We start from the raw sequence: 18,963 nt of genomic DNA on the forward strand, positions 1-18,963 counted from the left end.
TTTATTATTGTCTAAATAAAATTACCTTTTATATTACACTATGGGAGCAATTCTGTTTAATTGAGGAACGGAGGAGGAAAGGGGATTTATATAAAGCACATAAGAGCCCTACCAGCACAGCATAACCCAGAGAGGGGAAAGGGGGATAGAAGCAGACTGACCAGCCGATGAGCCGAAATTTGAACTCCAGCAGGCGAAGGCATTTTTTGCTTTCAATATGTTTTTATTTATAATTCAAGGTGAGACAGTAAGAAAACATCACAAATAATACGGTCAGTGAACAAGTAAAATCTGGACAATATGACCCTCGTCCCATACAGCAATCGAGTCAATCAACAGTAAAACATGAAAGCGTAAAACCATAAGTCAAATAGGTTAAACGGAATCAGTATAATGGTAGACTATACATTACAGAGTAGCCCAAAAAAAGTATGGTGTTCCACCAATCAAATCTACAGACCCGTCCCACCCTCTGTAAGACCCAATTGGATCTTGCTCATAAAATCTTTGATATCTATATTGTCAAGAATAATAACAGAATAAAAAACGGAGCAAAGCAGTGGGAAGAAGAGACAAAAAAAGAAAGACAATAGGGAGGGGGGGAGAATGCTCCTACACCCCTCTTCCACTAGGAACGACCGCACAGAGTGGTGCCCGACCTCTTGTTGTTTTTCAAAGTATATAAAAGTATCTTATTAGACAATAGATATAGAGAAGAAAGAAAGAGAGAAGAAAAGAAAAGAAAAAGAAAGAAGAAAAGAGAGAGAGAGAGAGAGAGGGTCAACCAGCGGCAAATCACAGTGGGGAAATATAGTTGATCCATGGATCCCAAATTACATTAAATTTCTTGGAGTTATTACGAAGGGTCCAGGTGAGTCTATCATTAACCATAATCCAGTTAAGCTTAAGTTTTACAGAATCAAGAGGAACCATCGACTGCTTCCAATATCTAGCTATAGTTATCCTAGCAGCTAGGATTATATATGTGATCAGCTTAAAAGATTTCCTAGGAACCCCATCAGGGAGCTTCTGAAAAAGCGCTACCTCCGGGGCTCTACGAATATTAACCCCAGTAACCGTGTATATAAGGTTAAATATACGAATCCAAAATCTGGCTACAATCGGGCACTGCCACCAAATGTGGTACATTGAACCCAGCTGACCACACCGTCTGAAACACATGGGGGAAGTAGACGGATGCATCTTAGCTATCCTGGTTGGCACTAGATACCATCGTAGTAGAGTTTTATAATTTGCCTCAATCAATGCAGTATTAACAGATATTTTAGATAAAGCATAGGCTATATCCTGCCAATCAGACAGATCAAAAGTAAGATTCAAGTCCCGTTCCCAATGGATCATATAGGGAAGTTTAGTAATTGGGTCCGTAATGGTAGCATAAATGGTAGATATACGCCCCCGTATTTGGTCCTGTGATTGGCAGGATAATTCAAAATTCGTAAGAGTAAACGGTCTCTCTATCCTACAAAATTTAGAACGTATAAATGATACAATCTGATTATACCGAAACAGCTCACTAGGGGGCATCTGTAACGTCTCTACAAAGTACTGCAAGGAGTGAGGTCGGCCCCCAGGTAAATAGTCACCTATCCGTAGGAGGCCCTTATTGAGCCACCACTGGAATACCTGTGGGGTCAAGCCAGGTGGAAACTCTGGGTTACAAAACACCGGAGCCAAGGGAGTATGTGAAGACACCAATGGTTTACGATGGCGTACTCTGTCCCAAACCTCAAGGGAGTGGGACAGGGTAGGGCATAAGATAGGAGGGCGAAGGCGACTTGGTAGCCACATCAGGGAGCCAATAGCAAGAGGATGGCACGAAAGGGCTTCAATAGATACCCAAAGGGGCTGAGGCCCCCTGGCCGTGGTATATGAAAGTTGTGTTATCTGAGCCGCCTGATAATAAGCTTGTAGATTAGGGAGGCCAAGCCCACCGCGTAATTTTGAGGTATATAGCGTTGATTTATTCATGCGGGGTTTCCCATTGCCCCAAACAAAACGGAGAACATCTCCTTGTAACTGTTGTAATTCCCTCCTCGGGACTGCGATGGGTAGGGTCCTAAAATAATAAAGTAGTCTGGGGAGAAAGGTCATTTTGATGGAATTGATCCTACCACGAAGGCATTTTTTGACCTGGGAACAGGTCTAAACTTGAGGTGAGCACAGTGGTGAACGGTGGTGGGAGTCACTATATATTATTTAAGACCCACAAGGGTGAGGAAAAGTGTAATATAAGGATCACATCTATAAAGAAATATACACATAGAAGAAAAAATTGGACATTTATGAACCTCGTTTCCACTGAGAATATACACTCGATTTTGTTTATTTGATTTTTTCATCACTTATGTCATTGGATGGTTACATTTGGATGCATATTGTCAAAGCTTTAGATTTAATGTATTGTTAGGCACAGCCAATTTACACCTTTGATCAACTTTTCTTCTGCCAGGAGAAAAAGAGTTCAGAATTTAAAAAAAACAGACACACTGTGCTTTATATCTTGATAAAACAGAGGGGATTGAAGTTATTGATTATTCTGAGTTTACAACCACTTTAAGTTATCTATCAGATTAAAAATTGTTAGTTAGGTTACTGTTGTATCAGGGAACTTTAGTATTTCTGTAGATCCCTTCATGACCATGACTGACCCTGCTCAGAGGAGAAAGGATATTTCCTAGCCATTCACTATGGTTTCCTTTGATACAGCAGTTAACCAAGACTCTTATTAGCACAAATGTACAAGTTATTCTGGTATGTAGATCTTTTGGTGGCTTGGCTATGAATGCATAATGTCTTAAGCACCATAGACACTATCAGATTATCTGCTGAGTTTTTCCTTCAGATTTACCAAAACCATATAATATGAGGACAAACCTTAGGAGTTTCAATGTGTATGCAATCAGGCAGGCCCTTCTACTACATGGTTTTGGTAAATCTGAAGGAAAAACTCAGCAGATAATCTGATAGTGTGTATGAGGCTTAAGATAGCTTTATTTGGTCAACCAAGATGACAAGAAAATGGGGAGAACAATCTTCTGGTTTTCCTCCATATTTCACAGCAAGTCAAAATGGAGGATGATACTAATTTAATAAAAAAGGCTTTTTTTGTTGCTGTTGGTTATTGTTTCTGTGCAGTCTATCCGATTTTTTTTGTACCAAAACAATACACATTAAACTTATTCCTTCTGTTTATGTTCAAGAAAAATTTTGGAGTTTGTCCCTTCAGAAATTTTCACTTGGAAAGTCTGACTCAGATGTCGACAATTGTGCACACAATACAAAAAAATAATAATCATTCCCCATACAGAATTTTTCTTGTGTGTGTACAGTGTGTACCCAACTTTAGAGTTTCCATAACATGATCAACTCTCATGTCTAACCTTCTCAGAAAAAAATGCAATGACAGCAGCAGATTCATTGTTACATAGCGCCACAGTCTTGTAGGCCTGGTCATTCTTCTGGCTCCTATGTCAAATAAACAGACACTTTCCTCCTTGTGCTTCACAACAATTAAAGTGTAGGCCCAGCCTAACACTAAAATCCCTACATCTACAGCAGGGACTTGCAGTCAGGGGAGGCAGGTGGACAGCTTGGAGCCTTGAACCAATGGTAAAGTATCATTGGTCCAAGCTGTCCAATAAAAATGCTACAGTGAAGGCTAGCCTCTCACTGTAGTGTCATAGAAGGGGGCATGTGTGTAAAAGGCAAATACTCCTTTCCAGGCCAGCCCTCCTAAATACAAGGAAAAAACATGGGTCGATGGGTATAGGATTTACCAATAATCCCATGTTTTTCTCACACAGTTAAGAGGGAGAATGAGAATATTCTGCTGCTGAAAAGGTACTGTTTTAATCAAGATAAATAATATATTATTATGCTATATATGTTATAACATAATAATTTATTATTTATCTATTTACTGTGAAATTACTGGTTTGAAGTTATAACTTCAAACTTCAGTAATTTGTCCATTAAGCCACTGCTTGAGTGCAGTTTTTGAAAACATATATAGTAAATTACCTTAAAATCAATAAATAATAATTATTTGTATATTACTTACTTATGGTAATTAACCACATGCCACCCAGGTCAATTTCTGACACTTCTCTCCTACATGTAAAAATAGTGTGTGTGTGTGTGTGTGTGTGTGTGTGTGTGTGTGTGTGTGTGTGTGTGTGTGTGTGTGTGTGTGTGTGTGTGTGTGTGTGTGTGTGTGTGTGTGTGTGTGTGTGTGTTATCTAGCTCAAATACATGAAAAACCATGAGAAGTGTTTTCTTTTAACAAATATAAAATGTCCCACACACTGGAGGGGATTTATAACACAAGGTACCGGGACATGGAGTGAAGATGCAAAAAATTATTTACTGTGACAGTTTGCTATGGGATTGTAGTCTAAATTATTAATTTTGTTATTATATTGATATTATATTGATAATGAAATGTAGAATCAGTTTTTTTTTTTCCAGTGAATGTAAATTTGAGCAATACTGTACTAGACCTATTTGCTGTACAGCCTAAATGCTGTAATAATATTTTTTTTTTTTTTTTTAGAAGACACCCTAGGAAATAAAATGGTGGTCATTGCAACTTTTTATGTTACACAGTATTTGTGCAGCATTTTTTCATGCCATGCTTTAAAATTGCACATACTTGTGGAATGGCACCCAACTTCAGTACTTAAAAATCTCCATAGGCGACGCTTTAAATTTTTTTACAGGTTACATGTTTAGAGTACAGAAGAGGTCTAGTGCTAGAATTATTGCTCTCGCTCTAACATTCACGGTGTATGTAACCTGTGTGTAGCTGGCTCTGATACTAGCCAGTGCCTCACCAGCCACTGACCTCACTGCACCTCCCTGATCTACAGACATCCACGACCTAACACTAACCTATTTAGCCATATATCAGTATACATATCTTTTTTTGAAGCTGATCCAATCCAGTCTTCAGCGGTAGAAGCTTTGCAGAGGACACAGTTGACAATGGCTGTGAAATGAATATGGAGTGATGTCACCCATAGACTTACTATGAGGCTTCGGTTGTCAAGAGTGTCCTCTGCACCCGCCAACACAGCAAAGCCGCAGCTGACAGCTCAACGTGGGATTGGGTAAGATCGGCTTCAAAAAAGGTATGTATACTGATTTGTTCTTTACAGGACTGGATACAGTCATGGCCGAAATTGTTGGCACCCCAGAAATTTTTCCAGAAAATCAAGTATTTCTCACAGAAAAGTATTGCAGTAACACATGTTTTGCTATACACATGTTTGCAAGACTGCAGTTTGCCAAAATGTACTTGAGTAAGCCAAAATCCTTCTGGGAAAATGCCTTGTGGACAGATGAGACCAAGATAGAGCTCTTTGGTAAAGCACATCTTTCTACTGTTTACTGAAAACGGAATGAGACCTACAAAGAAAAGAACACAGTACCTACAGTGAAATATGGTGGAGGTTCAATTATGTTTTGGGGTTGTTTTGGCACTGGCACTGGGTGCCTTGAATGTGTGCAAGGCATCATGAAATCTGAGGATTACCAAAGGATTTTGGGTCAAACTATAGAGCCCAGTGTCAGAAAGCTGGGTTTGCGTCCGAGATCTTGGGTCTTCCAGCAGGACAATGACCCCAAACATATGTCAAAAAGCACTCAGAAATGGATGGGAACAAGCACTGGAGAGTTCTAAAATGGCCAGCAATGAGTTCAGATCTAAATCCCATTGAACACCTGTGGAGAGATCTTAAAATTGCTGTTGGGAAAAGGCGCCCTTCCAATAAGAGGGACCTGGAGCAGTTTGCAAAGGATGAGTGGTCCAAAATTCAGGGTGCGAGGTGTAAGAAGCTTATTGAGGGTTATAGGAAGCGACTGATTTCAGCTATTTTTTCCAATTTTTTCCAAAGGGTGTGCAACCAAATATTAAGTTAAGAGTGCCAAGAATACTGACCAGCCCATTTTTGGAGTTACGTGTGGCATTATGTTTAATTTGTTTTTTTTTTCCTCTCTTTTTTTGTTTTGTTCCAATACACACAAGGGAACAAATATGTGTATAGCAAAACATGTGTTACTGCAATACTTTTCTGTGAGAAATACTTGATTTGCTGGAAAAATTTCTGGGGTGCCAACAATTTTGGCAATGACTGTAGGCTAGTGTTAGATCATGGATGCTTGTAAATGCAGGGATTTTAGTGTTAGCCCTTGTACACACGGTCGGACATTCCGACAACAAAATCCGTTGGATTTTATCAGAAACTGGTGTTGCATACACGAGGTCGGACAAAGTTGTCGGAAAATCCGATCGTTCAGAATGTGATGAGGTTATTTAGTTACAACGGGACTACGTTCAGGCTAGTAGCCAATAGCTTTGGTCTAGGAATTTGATCTGAGCATGCGTGGCACATTTTCCAATCGGAATTCTCTACAAACTAAGTCCAATCGGATCATGCTGTCGGAAAATTTTTATATCCAGCTCTCAAACTTTGTTGGCCGGACATTCCGACGGAAAAAGTCTGATGAAGCCCACACACGGTCGGATTATCCGACAACACGGTCCGATCGGACATTTTACATCGGAATGTCTGACCGTGTGTACAAGGGCTTAGGGTGGACTTCTACTTTAATAATACTAGCCAAATACTAGCTGACTCTCTAGTAATGTTTTTAAAACAGGCATTGCTTGTAATAATTTTATTACCACAAATAGGGTTCAGAAGCAACAGTGGTCTATACTACTACTACTAGGAATCCATGCTGAATAGTCTCTGTCTCCAAACATAAGTATATCTTTTCCTATAGATATTGTAAATGATACTTATCATTTATCATAAAGCTTTGAAAATGTATAAGCTCATTAAAACTGCTACAGCCACTGGTGTTTAGTGGTCAGTGAATGCTTTTGCTGGTTTTATTAAGCAAACTGCTCTTCTATGACAGTCAAGGAATATATAAGTGACTGCCTAACGTAGCAACACCAACGGTGATAGAAACAATGTGCCGCATTTAACCTATTAATGCCTCTTGTTTCAATATTGGAACAGTAGTTATGTGGGAGTTATTTATATCCTACTGCTCTAGGTAACATATGAATTTTATGCACAAATTGAAAATAAATTCAACCTTAGTCATAAATGAGTTAAGAAAACCTAGACAATGCACAAGAGGTGAATAATGTTGTTGTTATTATTATTATTACAGTCATTTTACAGTGAACTCCAGTAAAACAACTTAATACACACTTGAAATACTTATTGGTTAACTGTTTTCTTGTCAAGGAATTAGTATCTGTGATCCCGGCACTTCTGGGTAAGATCGCCGATCGCGAACTACAACATTTCCGGCCCCTCCTCATTCCCCCTGCTGCCTTCTGGGACACACACAGGTCCTCAAAGACAGCGGGACCATTCAGAAAGCTCAGTGCGACCCACGCATGTGCAGTAGGACACAGCCTTTGAAGCCCGAGGACTTCACTTACTTACAATGCTGGTGCCTGCAGAAAGACGATTGACGAATCGGCTCAGGGTGCCGACATCGTGGGATCCTTGGACAGGTAAGTGTCCTTATATTAAACGTCAGCAGCTACAAATGGTCACAGGGGAGGGGCGTGGTCTGGTGCTGCATGGAATAGGACGTGCGGTGTAGGAGCTCCGCTCGAGGCATATCCTTTAACCGATCCTTTGGGCCTCTCTCCTCCGATTTTGAACGCTGCTGGGCCTTGGGGCTGCTCTACTACCCATCATGTCTCCCCCCAAACGTTCCGGTGGCGCTTCCAGGCTGGACAAATACCGCCGTGAGGACCGGGACCCTGCTGAGGAAGATGGCGCCGTCCAGCTCCCCGAGGGTGGTGAGCAGCAAGCTAATTATACTGCCCGCGTGCTTGAAGCCATAGCACTCTGCCAATCGACCCTCACCTCTAGGATCGAAGAGGTGAAGGTGGACATTTCCCTGATATGGCAGGACATCCACAGGCTCCGGGAGCGGGTGTCGGAGACCGAGCGCCGGGTCGGCCACGTGGAGGATGGCCTGCATCCTCTTCAGGTTACCACCGAGCAGATGCAATTCCAGCTGAACTCCATCCTCTCCAAACAGGACGATATGGAGAACCGCCTCCGGAGGTGTAACCTCCGTTTTGTGGGCCTTCCTGAGCGCTGTGAGGGTGCTGACCCCCCCACATATTTGGAGAATTTATTGATCACCACCTACGGCCGAGAGGCATTCTCCTCGACCTTTGTGGTGGAGCGCGGCCACCGCCTTGCCGCGAAGCCGCCCCCGGCAGGAGCCCCACCGAGAACCCTCATCGCCAAGTTCCTCAACTTCCGCGACCGCGACACTGTTTTGAGACTCACCCGGGAGCGGGGCAACATCCCGATTGATAACGTGACTGTCGCGGTGTACCCAGACTTCTCCGCGGAGGTGCAGAAGAGGAGAGCCAAGTTCACCGAGGCGAAGCGTCAGCTGCGCGTGCTCCACCTGGCCTAGTGATGCTCTTCCCAGCTCGCCTCCGTGTGACCAGGGATGGCAGGGCGCATTTCTTTGAGGACCCGCAGGCCGTCTTCTCCTGGCTGGAACGCCGTGGCGAGGCTGGCCGGCCCGACCAGTGAAGTCCGACTCTCGGCGCGGATGCTACCTGTTTGGCCTACGGACAGTGCACAAGACCTGGACATGTGAGTTTTTGGCTGCCCACCCCCTGTGATGCTTCCCCTTCTCCTCCTGGTTCCCCCATTGACTTCCTATTGTCCCCCGGCCCTGGCATTGTGTGCCCTGTTCCTATGCCATATGCCCAAAACCGTGTCACTGTGCCTCGGGCGGCCCTCGCTAGCCCGTTCTGTTTGGGACTGGTTGAATCCCCCAGAAACTGATGTGTGCTCTTCAGTTTGTTCGCCCCCCTGCTGAGGCTTACTCTAAGACATTGACGTATTTGCAGCTACTTGCAGCTGCTTGTAAGCCTGAGTTTGCCTGGCCGGCCTCTACCCCTCTGTCTTCGGGGGTGGCTAGAGAGTTGAACCTGCCTAGCCGGACCAGTGCCAATGCAGTATTTTTGTTATTTTTTGTTCTGTGCATTTTGCTGTCTTATATCCTCTGCTGCAAGTGGACTCATGTTATGCTAGCTACTGTACTCTCTCCTCCCCGGTGGTGCCTACGCTCGCTGCTACAGGTGCCCGAGGTTGTCGGACTCCCCCCTGACCTGTGCCACCTTGGTGCTGATCATGGTTACTGGCTTCTGACCCTGTTTATTCCAGGGGGCCCTCCCGGGGGGTCCTGGCAACCCGGGCTGCTGGGGCGGGATATGCATCTGCTGGGCATGGGGTTCTTATTATGTGTAAAAATGCGGGTGGGAATGGAGGGGTCTGTACATGCATGCGCCCCACACATGGATTATGGCGTCCCTTAAGCTTCTGACGTGGAACGTTAGGGGTCTGGGGGATAGAGCTAAGCGGGCTGCAGTACTGCCCCATGTTAAGTCTCAACGGGCAGAGGTCTCAATCCTGGTAGAAACTCACTTAGTGGGACAAAAGCAGATGTGTCTCAAGAAACCATGGGTGGGCTGGCTTTATCAAGCCCCGCACACCTCGAACTCCCGGGGTGTGGCGGTCTTGATCGCTAAAACAGTTCAATTTCAGCTGCATGACCTGCAATCGGACCCTCAGGGTCGCTCCTTGTTTTTGTATGCTACTATTGGAGGTCTGGAGCTCCTCATCCTTGCCTTTTACATCCCCCCACCATTTGCCTTTGCTGTATTGCAGCAGGGTATTACATTCATGGCCCGGTATCCCTCGGTGCCTGCTGTTTGGGCAGGGGACTTCAATATGGTTATAAATCCCATACTAGATAGGTTGAGCCCTCTGGCCTCCTCGCCCCCATCCCTGGGTGTCACTAGGTTTGGGAGGTTTGTAGCGGAATTTGCCCTCACGGACTCATGGAGACACAGACATCCCACGTTAGCGCACTATTCTTGTTTTACTCCCTCCCGTTCCGCCATGTCCCGCATAGACCTGATACTTCTCTCGCCCCCTCTCCTTCCCCACCTCCTAGACGTAGGGTTTGAGGCCAGGGTACTCTCCGATCATTCCCCCTATTGGGTCAGGTTGCGACTGCCGAACCCCCCCCAGACCCCGTGTTTGGAAACTTAATCCCTTCTGGCTCACTGTCCTGCCAGACCTGGACTCCGTCCAACGTGAGTGGGACCACTTCTTCCACACCAACGCGGGCTCTTCCTCGTACGGCTCCGTCTGGGAGGCCTTCAAGGTGCATGCCCGCATGATCATCACCACACGCATATCCAGGCATAAGGCTTCCTCTAAACGCCTGGTTGGACAAGCGGAGGAGCGTCTGCATGCTCTTGAACTGGCCTTCCAGGGGGACCCGTCAGAGGCTAACGCCTCCCTTATGAAACTGCAGGCCAGGATCACGGACCAGCTCCACTACGAAAAGGCCAGGCGAGGTATCTTCTTTGCTAAACAGCGCCTATTTGAATACGGGGAACACGCGGGCAAATTACTGGCCTACATGGCCCATTTGGATCACCGGCCCCCGGTGGTGGTGTCCCTTAGAAATGCTAGTGGAACTGTCATTACCGATCCCGATATGGTGGCGGAGGAGTTTGGGTCCTTCTACTCGGACCTGTACTCCTCTACTGCACAGTACTCTCAGGATGAGCTTGTAGCATTCCTCGGCACTGTCCCCTTCCCCTCCCTCACACCTCTGCAAAAACTCCAACTTGAAGTGCCCATCACTTCCGATTGTGTAGTGGAGGCCCTGTCACTACTCCCCACTTCCAAGGCCCCGGGATCTGATGGCCTGCCCTTAGAGTTCTATGCCCAGTTTAGTGAGACTCTGATCCCCCAACTGACCAAATTGTACTCGCACATATTTGACTCTGGCACCCTCCCCAGATCTATAGGTGAAGCCCTCATAGTCCTCATACCCAAGCCGGGCAAGGACCCGATGCTCCCCGAATTATACAGACCCATATCCCTGCTCCAATTAGATGTAAAGATCTTGGCCAAAATCCTTGCCCTGCGCCTAAATAAAGTAATCCACTCCCTGATACATCCCGACCAGACCAGGTTCATGCCCCAGAGGAACACGGCCTTCAATCTTCGGAGGCTTCACATGAATCTCCAGGCCCAGCACTCTGACATTGGCTCCAGAGTGGTTGTCAGCCTGGACGCCGCTAAGGCGTTTGATACTGTCGAGTGGCGTTACCTCTGGGAATGCCTGCGCAGATTTGGAATAGATCCCAACTTTATTAAATGGCTCCAGCTACTTTATTACGCTCCCATGGCGCGTATTCAGGTAAATGGTAGGATTTCCCCTTCCTTCTCGCTCTCCCGGGGGACGCGTCAGGGCTGCCCCATCTCGCCGCTGCTGTACGCTTTGGCGGTGGAGCCCCTGGCCATGGCCCTCAGGACCCACCCGGACATCAGGGGTCTTCGCTGCGGTGGCCTGCATGAGGTGGTCAGTCTCTATGCTCTATGCGGACGATATGCTCCTCTATTTGGCGGATGCTGGCCCCTCATTGCAGGCGGCCCTGCGAAATACGGCCTTTGGAGCCTTTTCTGGGCTTCAGATTAACTGGACCAAGTCCCAAATACTTCCGTTAGACTTGGGGCCCCCCACCGCCGAGCAGGCGGCGCTTCCGCTTGCTAGGGCGAGTACCATCAAGTACCTTGGAGTGCACGTCTCCAGGTCCCTCCCAGACTACCTTGCCCTCAATGTCGAGCCCCTATTTGACACCCTAAAATCTAAAACGCAAATATGGTCCCGTCTCCCCCTCGGAGTGATGGGCCGAATAAATTTAGTCAAGATGATACTCCTCCCCAAGCTTCTCTATGTTTTTTGGCAGGCGCCAATACACCTTCCCCTTCGCATATTTAAAGCTCTGGAATCTATCCTCAACACGTTTATTTGGGGTTCGTCCCGACACAAGTTACCGTGGCGGGTTCTAAAATGCCCCTCGGATTCTGGTGGTACCGCCCTGCCTGATCTTTTACTTTATTATATCGCATCGCAACTCTCCCATTTTTTCCAGTTCCACCACATGGACAGAGCCCGATACGCCACTTTAGTGTGCTCACAGACCCCAGGCCCACTGATTCACCCTTTCCAACTTTTGTTTTGCACCTTCCCCCTCCCGTCCACCCCTAGGGATAGGCATGCTGTCTCACCACTGTAAAATTTGGCGTCTCGCAACGCGACTAGGATGCCGGATCTTGCCCTCATCCCGGATCCCGGGTTGTGGGCAAACAGGGGGGTCATCTATCTCTCGCAGGTGGTCTCCAATGGGATGGTTAAATCATTTCAGGACCTCAAGGACGACTTCGCCCTACCCAATCACATGCTATTCCGTTATCTTCAACTCCGACACGCGCTCCACACCCAGTTTGCCAACCGTATCCCGAGAATCGGAACCCCGGCATTGGTCGACCTAGCGCTGGGTTCCGAACATACACAGTTAATTTCACGGCTGTATGCCTACCTCCTGGCCCCCACTGCCTCGGCCGTGGCTTCTCATGCACGGTCTCGGTGGGAGGGTGATTTGGGCGCGGTGTCGGATGAAGATTGGGACGAAGCTCTAGCGAACCACAAAATTGTGCCACCTAAACTTTCAGACCGCCTTACTCACCTCTATATCCTGCACAGGTCGTATCTCACACCCCATCGTATAGCAAAATACAGACCTGAATATGATCCTTGCTGCCCCCGCTGCGCTTCCTCGGATGCCTCCTTCTACCATTTACTATGGGCTTGCCCGACTATACAAGGATACTGGGCACAGGTGGTCCAGTTCCTCCACGATCGCATGGGCTCCCGGTGTCTCTATGCCCTAGGCAATGTCTATTGGGGCTCCTCTCTCTGTCTGACGGCGAAAAATACCTTAATATCTTTCTGCAAGAGACGCTGTTTCAGGCCAGATTGCAGATCGCCAAAACATGGTTGAGAGGATGCCCCCCTACGGCACAGCAATGGATCAGAGCGATTAATATCACTCTCCCCCACAAGAAACTGTTGTACACTCACAGGGGATGTCCCCATAAATATAATAAAATCTGGGACAGGTGGTTGGAGGATGCTTCTACCTGTAGTGTTGAGGACTAGATGGTTTCTATCAGGCATGCCCACGGGTTTCTCATGGGGATTGCCTCCCCCCCCCCTCATCACACATCCTTTTCAAAGCCTTTTTGTTGCTATGTGTCTAATGTGTCTTCCTCTGCAGTTATCTGTATATTTTAAGCACCTGTATGTGAAATGCACTTGTTAGTGTTGGTAGTGCCTGTTGCGCTACACCTTGATGACTCTATCCTGTTTAATATGCTCAATAAAGCTGCTTTTTGAATAAAAAAAAAAAAAACAAATAGTCACAGGGGACGTATATCAATGAAACGTACGTAGGGTGACTGCTGGAGGCATCATTACCACGTCACTTTTGATGTCTACTTGTGGGATCATGGGACCCGAATAGACATATATTATCCATGACTTTTTTACCAGTGTCGGGAGACACTTTTAAATGTGAGTGCTATGGGATTTAAATAAATAAGAGACCATTTCAAAGGATTTTATGCTATGCTGTGCTTTCTTTATTTTTCAATCACACCTCCCTGGAGAGATTAATCTACACTGTGGAGGAGAGTCGGGAGTGGATATCTTTGGGCTCTTGCAAACCACTATACTCTGAAAAGGAAAAGAAATTGCCTGCTGGAGGTCTGGATTAACTGCTACTGAGGAGATCTGATATCATTATCTACTATAGATATGCAGAGTATTGCATCCTGTTAAGGAAAAAGTATGTTTGCTGGTTTTCTTTTACCAGCCACTAACATTGGTGAATGATTTAGATCATCCTTTCTCAACCTTTTTACCCCAGGGGAACCCTTAAAATAATTTTCAGGTCTCTGGGAACCCCTGATAAATCCAATTCATTGAGGGACAGTGGGAACAATGCTCCTTACTTTGGTGGTCAGTGACAATAATGCCATTTTTTTACAGTGGTGGTAAGAATGGCCCCCTTACAGTTATAAAGATCATTGGTGTCATACCACTGGCTCCTCCAAGTGGCATTGGCTCAGAAATACATAAGCACCATCAAACAAGAGGTAAATCAGCCACAGCTCAAGGAACCCCTAGCCATCTCTGGAGGAACCCTAGGGTTCCGCGGAACCTTGGTTGAGAATGGCTAATTTAGATCATAAGCGGTGGAGGATATATCATACGAAGAATCTGCTACTTAAACTTGTGGGATTGGACATAGTTTCTACATTTTTTGGCACTAATATTTTGAGACTTTCATGGACTTTTTTTCTGTTCTTTGGCTACATATAGACACAAATAAACTGAATGTTTTTTGTAGGTTTAGTTACCCACTTTTTCATCACATATTGGTGTGCTCATATATCACATTGTATGAATAATGCTCTGGACACACGGTCGGACTTTCCAACGGAAAATGTGCGATTGCAGCGTGTTGTTGGAAATTCGATCATGTGTAGGCTCCAGCAGACTTTTTCCTGCGGATTTTCCGACACACAAAGTTTGAGATCTGGATATAAAATTGTCCGGCAACAAAATCCGATCGTTTAAATTCCGATCATGTGTAGACAATTCCGACACACAAAGTGCCAGGCATGCTCAGAATAAATTATGAGACAAAAGTTATTGGCTACTGGCTATAGAATTTCCTCTTTATAGTCCAGTCGTACGTGTTGTACGGCACCTCGTTCTTAACAATCAGATTATCCGACAACTGTGTGACCGTGTGTATGCAAGACAAGTTTGAACCAACATCTGTCTGAGAAAATCCAATGGATTTTGTTGTCGGAATGTCTGATCATGTGTACAGGGCATTAGATTCATTATTTAGGTCTTATTTTCACATAATCTGATAGAGATTATAGTATCACTAGTTTTGATAGAGATTATAGTATTTGGATCACTATATATTTCATATATTATATATACATTTTTCTAGGATAGATCACCTTCACACACACTTGGTTAAGCGCTGTCTCTTTTTATTTCTTTGATGTTGAGATTTCTCAATTAGACAGCAGCTAGATAGGATTAATTAAATTGTATCACCTCAGCGCGGTCTAACTCTATTTTTTATTCCAGGAGTAAATGAGCAGCACTTTGAGGAAGAACTACAAGTACCAGCATTGCTCATTACCTTGTTTTAACCACAGCAGGAAGAATCTCTTTTTCTGCGATGTATGACAGCACTCCTCTCCAGCGACACCATCTGGCAGTGACAAATGCTGTCACTCACACCTAACCTTGCTGGCAGCATTTTTGGGTAGCAGTGGGAGAAAGGAGGAAGGGAGGGCGAGCTGTCTGGCTGTTAGTAGCATTTTTTGATAGCAGCAGGACTAAGGGGGGCAAGCTGTATGGCCACACTGCTCAACAACGGCAGCATGGATTGCAATGGGACCAAGTGCTCCCCCTGGAGGGTTCCAGTTTGTGATATTTCTTAATACACATTTGAAAGACATGTATGTTCACTGTTTCACCTGTCATAGGATTTCTAATTTGTCCAGCCAGACATATGGTCCAAGCATTTATTGCACACTGCAAAGGCAGAAAAATCAGTCTGTAATATCCAGGTTCACCTCCCTGCTAATTGGACCGGGTTGGTGATACTGATTTATTGTCCAAGGATTAGGCTGGAGGTGGGGAGATGACATTAGAAGCAGAGACAAGTGTGCCACCTGCCTGACCGTCCAATCACAAGACCAAACAACATTTTACATTTTTTTAAAACAGGTATAACAGTAAACATACATATATTTCAAATGCGTATTCCATTTTTTTTTATTCTACTTTAATGAATACATAACTAGATTAAATGGTAGTTTATCATATCAGCCTGGAGTTCAGCTTTAAATCCAGATATGAAAACCTGTGAGCTCTTTCAGAGACTGTAACAATAGCAGATGCCCTTTAATGCCAATCCGGCAGTACATAATGCGTTTATAAATATCCAATGTTTGTGTTGTTTTCGATTATACGGGCTCCTGCACACAGAGCGATGTGCATGTGAAATTTACAAAGGCTAAGCCGGACCCTGACATATGAGAACCGCTTGATTTATTTCTGTCCTGTTGTAAAATATTAACAAGGCAGAAAAAGAAGCTGACAGACAATGGGAAGAATGGATCAGAAAAGGAACTGCGCCAGGTCAGGAACTTGTCACCCTGCACGAGAACGCAATCACCATCAGTACAGGCAATGACACTAACACAAATGTATTTTCTTATTATCTGCACTTACTGCATATGCTCCAATCAGGAATGCTGCGTTGGCTCTTTTCCGCTGATCATAGCTGGTGTAATGAACTATCTTCTTCCTTGACAAGCTGAACGACTGCAAAGAGATACATATGTTTTCATTAGGTCCACAAAATCATTATCTTTTTTTCTTAGGCATTTCAAATGTCATTATTAAAGAGTAATTTCACTTTTGTTGAGAAAAAAACCTTCCCCTATGGGTGATCTGTGTACATTGCAGGGATTTTAACAAACTTTGTTGCAGATATTCTACCTTTTGTTATGCTAAAGGAAAAGCTGTGTATTCACCGCTCCTAAACCGCTCCTACCCACTGAAATCAATGGGGCAGCATGGCTACACAGCGCTTTGCCGGTGGTTTTAACCCTTTTTCGGGCACGCACGAGGGTTAAAACCGCCCCGCTAGCGGCCGCATACTGCCGCTAAAACATCGGTAAAGCGCCGCTAAAATCGCTTTTAGCAGCGCTTTACCGCCGACACCGCTCCTGTCCCAGTGTGAAAGGGGCCTTAAGACATGCTTTGCTATGTGAGTAATCTCACCAAAAATGACATTTTTGTTGCAGGGGATGCTCCAAATCTGACATATCTTAGTGCTCAGTTCTGGAAAAATCAGTGAGCCAATCACTTAAGCAGGAAATTATATATCTGGGGAGCATTCTGTACACCATCTGTAGCCATATTGCATTGCATTTTACAGAAAATTACAGCGCTGCTGATTCAAAAGTAAAGGTAATTTTTAATAACATTCATTTACAATAAGGCCGCGTACACACGGGCGGACTGTATGGCCTACTTAGTCCGTCGAAAAACACATTTCAGCGGACAGTCCGCTCGTGTGTGGGCTTCAGCGGACTTTTTCAGCGTGCAGTCTGGCGTACTAAGTATTTCGGATTTTTCAAAATTCTGTCCGTCATACTTTGGTTTCAGCGGACAATCCGCTCGTCAGTAGGCTAGTTCGACGGACTAAGAATGGCGCATGCTCAGAAAGGATTTACACGGCGGAAGGTTGCATTGCTGTGTATTGGACTTCCTATTTCTAGTCCCGTCGTACGTGCTGTACACGTCATCGCGCAAGCTTTCGACGGACTGTTTGTGCATCCGTGTGTGGTCAAGTCCGTTCATTCGAAAGTATGACGGACTGTCCGTCGGATTGTATGACGGACTAAGTAGGCCATACAGTCCACCCGTGTGTACGCGGCCTTAGACTACTGTCACAATTGTATATGCTATAATTTTTTTTATTTGCTCATTTTTTCCCACTAAAGTAGAATTGCCCTCCAAGTGTCAATGTAAGCTGGCTATACTCTAGTAGATTTTATTGTTTTTTTAACATACATGCTTACAAAAATTCTCAGTACATTTGACGCTTGACGCTCAGTAGTATTTCAAAATTCTGTTTGCTTTTAACATTTAATTTGAAATGAACTGACCTTACTGAACAAAAACGACATAAACTCAGATACAGTGCCTTGAAAAAGTATTCATACCCCTGGAAATTTTCCCCATGTTGTCATGTTACAACCAAAAACTTAAATATACTTTATTGGGATTTTATGTGATAGATCAACACAAAGTGGTACATGATTGTGAAGTGGAAGGAAAATGATAAATGGTTTTCAATTTATTTTTCAAATAAATATGTGAAAAGTGTGGTGTACATTTGTATTCAGCCCCCCTGAGTGAATATTTTGGAGAACCCCCTTTCTCTGCCATTACAGCTGCAAGTCTTTTTTGGGGAGGTCTCTACCATCTTTGCACATCTAGAGTGACATTTTTGCCCATTCTTCTTTGCAAAATATCTCAAGCTCTGTCAGATTGGATGGAAAGTGTCTGTGAACAGCAATTTTCAAGTCTTTCCACAGATTCTCAATTGGATTTAGGTCTGGACTTTGACTGGACCATCCTAACACATGAATATGCTACGATCGAAACCATTCTATTGTAGCTCTGGCTGTATGTTTAGGGTCATTGTCCTGCTGCAAGGTGAATCTCCGCCCCAGTCTCAAGTCTTTTGCAGACTCTAACAGGCTTTCTTCTAAGATTTCACTGTATTTGGCTCCATCCATCTTCCCATCAACTCTGACCAGCTTCCCCGTACATGCTGAAGAAATGCTTCCCCAGAACATGATGCTGCCGCCCCAATGTTTCATGGTGGGGATGGTGTGTTCAGGGTGATGTGCAGTGTTCACTTTCCACCACACATAGCGTTTTGCTTTTAGGCCAAAAAGTTGAATTTTGGTCTCATCTGACCAGAGCACCTTCTTCCACATGTTTGCTGCATCCCCCACATGGCTTCTTGCAAACTGCAAATGGAAATTCTTATGGATTTCTTTTAACAATGGCTTTCTTCTTGCCACTCTACCATAAAAGTCAAATTTGTGGAGAGCACGACTAATAGTTGTCCTGACAGATTCTTCCACCTGAGCTGTGGATCTCTGCAGGTCCTCCAGAGTTACCATGGGCCTCTTGGTTGTTTCTCTGATTAATGTTCTCCTTGCCCGGCCTGTCAGTTTAGGTGCACGGCCATGTCTTGGTAGGTTTTCAGTTCTGCCATACTCTTTCCATTTTCGGACGATGGATTGAACAGTGCTCTGTGAGATGTTCAAAGCTTTGGATATTTTTTTATGACCTAACCCTGCTGTAAACTTCACCACAAGTTTATCCCTGACC

The 18,963-nt window shown here is 44.8% G+C and overlaps 1 protein-coding gene across 4 annotated transcripts in view; it reads right to left on the reverse strand.

Annotated features, from left to right (window-relative positions):
• CDC14A (cell division cycle 14A) overlaps positions 1-18,963 on the reverse strand; it is a 188,035-nt gene that overhangs the window by 99,996 nt on the left and 69,076 nt on the right. For all 4 annotated transcript variants that reach the window (XM_077452824.1, XM_077452822.1, XM_077452821.1 and 1 more), the window contains one exon: positions 16,279-16,371. In XM_077452824.1, the coding sequence (XP_077308950.1) occupies positions 16,279-16,371 (93 nt within the window). The remainder of the gene's footprint in view (positions 1-16,278; positions 16,372-18,963) is intronic.

This window comes from Lithobates pipiens, unplaced genomic scaffold (assembly GCF_037356315.1).
Source record: "Lithobates pipiens isolate NorthernLeopardFrog02 unplaced genomic scaffold, aLitPip1_a1.2 Scaffold_23, whole genome shotgun sequence".
Taxonomy (NCBI): Eukaryota; Metazoa; Chordata; class Amphibia; order Anura; family Ranidae; genus Lithobates; species Lithobates pipiens.